The 4,620-nt window shown below is 40.6% G+C and overlaps 1 protein-coding gene across 1 annotated transcript; it reads left to right on the top strand.

Moving 5' to 3' along the window:
* The first annotated feature begins 562 nt into the window (after positions 1-562).
* Positions 563-3,270, top strand: LOC106589049 (osteocalcin 2b). The gene is made up of 4 exons (XM_014178725.2): positions 563-865; positions 1,032-1,226; positions 1,641-1,773; positions 2,457-3,270. The coding sequence occupies exons 1-4, from the start codon at positions 805-807 to the stop codon at positions 2,557-2,559; spliced, it is 492 nt and encodes a 163-aa protein (XP_014034200.2). The 5' UTR covers positions 563-804; the 3' UTR covers positions 2,560-3,270.
* The last annotated feature ends 1,350 nt before the right edge of the window (positions 3,271-4,620 follow it).

Raw genomic sequence — 4,620 nt, 5'->3', positions numbered from 1 at the left:
TGTATATTGAAAGCAGGTGCTTCCACACCATAGACATTAATACCAGTTCCACACAGGTGTGGTTCCTGGTCCCCATCATGCTTAGGGTCATGTATAAAAAAAGCTGAGCAGGCCCAGTTGACCTTAATTTTGTTTGTGACAAGATCTGAGATCTTTGACTCAACTAAATTGAATTAAGATGTTTTATGATGATGTTTCCTTTATTTTACCTGTACACTACAACAATAACAATGCCAGAAATAGCCTATGTTTCTAATAATATTTCTCAACTCAAAGCCTATACTAATTTTCAAACCAGCACTTTTCTGTTTTCAGACACAATATTCTTGGTGTGATGATTATGTAAGGTCCATTCTAGATCAAATGTAGTAGTCCCTGTGCAATTAAAGGGGCTACATAGAAGAGGAATTCCATTTTTAGAAACCTTCTTACACATCCCTACTTGTTTCATTTTATTGGTTCCGCTATATGGGTTGTGTGTACATGTATGTATGCCATATCGAGTGTGTATGTTTGTGTGGGTGTGTTTTAGCCAGTTCCTGTGCCTGTCGGGTGTGTGGGTTGTTATGTGATGAGTGTCCAGGGAAGTGGAAGTGGTACAAGTTGACATTCGATTCCCTAACCAATCACATAGTCTGACCATTGTGTGTATCTGATTGGGAGGGGGATGACTACAGTATATATTGACCATGGAGGGATATACAGTGAAGAAGGCATTGAAAGAAGGAGAGAAAGAACCGAAGTTCTACTACTACCACTCACTGGTAGTTCAAGAAAGCAGCAAGACAACAACCCAAAAACAACATGAAGTCTCTGACTCTCCTGACCATTTGTGCCGTTCTGTCGGTCTCTCTGTCCATGAACGGTAAGTTGGGAAAGCATATTGTGTTGTTTCATCATAACTTCTGATTGTGACAATGTATTCTGAAAGAGATTAACTAACAAGAGAACTAACGTAACACGTTTTTTAATAAGACATAAACGCTCATACATGCTTACAACGAGCCAATGTGATTTTCTCTGTTCAACAGATCTGGCTCCTGATGTGGTTCTCGATCCTGCTCCTGACACTGCTGCTGAACCAGCACCAGCCGCAGACTCCTCCGCATCTTCATCAGATTCCTCCTCGGCTTCCGACTCATCAGCCTCTGCCTCAGACTCCTCGGACACTGACTCTTCCTCATCCTCTTCAGAGTCTTCTTCTTCAGAGTCAGCTAGTGCTGAAGGTCTGGCATCTCTCTAACTAACTCTAAATGGTGTCATTGCTCAGCAGTGTGCTGGTATAAAGTTAACAGATGCATTGATACTAGCAGATAGTGTATGCAGTGTATGCAGATCTGCATAGAAACGGAAGAGGGTAGCCTTCTTTGTGTTTGTATTTGTAATGGTGTCAGTTTAAGGAAATGTGTAAGAGTATGTGTACAGGTTTGTGTTGACATTTACAAAAAATGGGAAGTAAAATTGTTCATAAATATAGGCTCTGAAAAAGGAAGCAAAACCACATTTGTACTGTGTAAGGGTTGAAGTGTGTGTGTGTGTGTGTGTGTGTGTGTGTGTGTGTGTGTGTGTGTGTGTGTGTGTGTGTGTGCGTGCGTGCGTGCGTGCGTGCGTGCGTGCGTGTGTGTGTGTGTGTATTCCAGCTACGGCAGAGGACCCAGCTGCAGCTACAGAGCCAGACGTGATTATGAAGAGAGACCTGGCCTCAGTGCTGCTGAGGAGGAAGAGAGCGGCTGGACCTGCAGCTGCTGCCTTCACCCTCACCCAGGTGGAGAGGTAGGCTCCAATACACTTTTAGAACTCGAAATTCTAGAACACACACACTTTTAAAACACATCACAGAACTACTCTAATATTGCTCTATAGCAAATGTACAAGCTAATAGACTATTCTACATTAAGACAACATTCTCTATAGCAAATAGACAAATGCCCTACCAATACTGTACACTACTTCAATACTACAGCACTTTTACTCAAGCTTTTTGCTACCATAACTCAACACTACACTACACTACACACACTCTACTATGGCTATCTGCCAGCAAACAGCTGTCACAACCATGTCAAATGTGACCTATTATAATTAGGGGTGTTCGCGTTTCCTGAATGCCTCATTTAGTCATTTTACAGTCAAGGGTGTTACCTCACATGATTTGGTGTTAGAATGTGTGACGTTGCAATGATACTTGGGAAAAAGTGTGTGGAATGTTAATTGCATCGTCACCGCCAAGAAGCCAAATAATCTGTTTACATTTTACCCTACACATGTTTACATTTAGGCAACACTCTTACTGTACTTCATACAAGCTAAATGACTGGAGCCAAATATGCAGAATATCACTGCTGTTTTGTAAAGAAAATCACATGAAACAAATTGATAAAGTACATTTATCCTACAGTTATGTGTAATTGATGAGAAGTCAATTAACCCCAACTTTCTCTCTCTCTCTCGTCCAGTCTGAGTGAGGTGTGCGAGCTCAACCTGGCCTGTGAGCACATGGCGGAGACAGCAGGCATCATTGCAGCATACACCGCATACTATGGACCTCCTCCCTTCTAAACAGACTCTTTACTATGTAAACTGGAGAGAGAGAAAATACTCTCTTCCATTTCACCATCATGAAGCTACATTCTTGAGAAGGGATCAACCACTCCCAACAGTGTCCTTATAAGGGCATAGAAAACAAACACAAAGAGGTTTCGTCCACGTTTTAGGGAGCAGACCGAGTTATGGGACTTTGCGAGACCAGCCACAAGTGAAATTGGTAGCTACAGTACTCGTAGTGCCGGCTGTAACTATATGTTTTGGGTAATGTAAGAAAAGGCATGTCTGATCCAAGCTTTTGTAATATTGAGGAGAAGCTAGACGCATATAGGAACTGAGTCCTGTGGTTATAGGGGCCTGCTAATGTAAATTGCTCAACACAATATCACAAAGAATGGTGCTAAAACCGCAAATGTATTGTATCATAAATGTATTCATCTTTATCTGTTTTGTAGTATTAGGTAGACTAAAGCGCACATTATCATTTATCTGCAATGTATTATAACCATAAATATTAAATTATTGTTTCCTGTTCGTAGTGTAACTATTGCTGATAGTCAATACTGTCATAGATTTGTATTGATTGATTTAGTGATGATAACAATCTTCCAAGGAGGGGTTTAGAAAGAGTGAGGACATCACAGTTTGTATGCAAACAAACCTTGTTGATACCACTTTGACTACTGTCTTGCACATAAGTGCTGAATAAAGTGGAGAACATTTTAATATTTTGTGTTTGGGTGTTTTCTTTATAGCAAATTGAGTACAGTATTGGGACCTAGGCCATGTAGGCTTCTATACCAGTCTGTCTCAATTGCCCTCTTCGGTATTTGTTTGAATAAGTATTTTTTTATACCTAAAGACAAGATATTAACACATGAGGGCATAGCTCACTGACTGTCATCACTGCTTCTGCAGACTGTCCACCACAGGAGGTTGGTGGCACCTTGATTGGGGAGGACGGGCTCGTGGTAATGGACGGAGAAGAATGAATGGAATGGTATCAAATACATTCCATTTGCTCTGTTCCAGCCATTATTATGAGCCATCCTCCCTTCAACAGCCCTTCAACTGCTGAGTGTCCACGCGGGAAAAACTATTTCCATGACACTTCGATTCCAAAGTTACTTTTTAGTAGAGGCTAGGAAAACTTAACAGGTTAGGAGAATATGCGTAACAGGTTAGAAGACCGAGGTTAAAGGTTGGGGAAAGGGTTAGGGTTAGCAAAAATGCTCTCTTAACCTGCTACGAAAATCACTTTGTATCGAAGTGCCGTGAACCATAGCCTGGCCTGGTGGTATTCACGTGACCGCGCGTCCAAAGATCAACCTACGATCTGTGTGAAGCTAGCCACAATAGGGGAATTTGCGGTTTGCCTTCAAAATAAATGTCCCCCATTGAAAGTGATTCAAAACAATACAAATCGTTGATTCATGCCATATTTGGACTAGATCATGCTAAACAAGGTCGGAATGTTGTTATATACATTTTTTTTAAATACAATAATTAGTTAATTTCACACCAAAAAGTTAAATTCAGTTGAAATCACACTGTGTATGTATTAGACTTTAGAATAGCACTGGTGGCATACTTACATGCACTGTACAGCCTAACATATGGATATTGGGACCATGAAATGGGGTATCAGCCTGCTCAGTGACACTCACAGAACACAACTGTGTAGAGTTTACACAAATATTCACATCTTTGCTCTTATTGCAGGACTTGACTGAGGGAAATCACCTTTCCAGTCAGTCTTTTTTCATTTATTTTTATTTCACCTTTATTTAACCAGGTAGGCTAGTTGAGAACAAGTTCTCATTTGCAACTGCGACCTGGCCAAGATAAAGCAAAGCAGTTCGACACATACAACAACACAGAGTTACACATGGAATAAACAAACATACAGTCAATAATACAGTAGAACAAAAGAAAACAAAAAGTCTATATACAGTGAGTGCAAATGAGGTAGGATAAGGGAGTTAAGGCAATAAATAGGCCATGGTGGCGAAGTAATTACAATATAGCAATAAACACTGGAATGGTAGATGTGCAGAAGATGAATGTGCAAGTAGA

The sequence above is a fragment of the Salmo salar genome, chromosome ssa02 (genome assembly GCF_905237065.1).
Source record: "Salmo salar chromosome ssa02, Ssal_v3.1, whole genome shotgun sequence".
Classification (NCBI taxonomy): domain Eukaryota; kingdom Metazoa; phylum Chordata; class Actinopteri; order Salmoniformes; family Salmonidae; genus Salmo; species Salmo salar.
The sequence above is the reverse complement of the archived record's forward strand: the minus strand, read 5'-3'. Positions and strand labels throughout refer to the sequence as shown.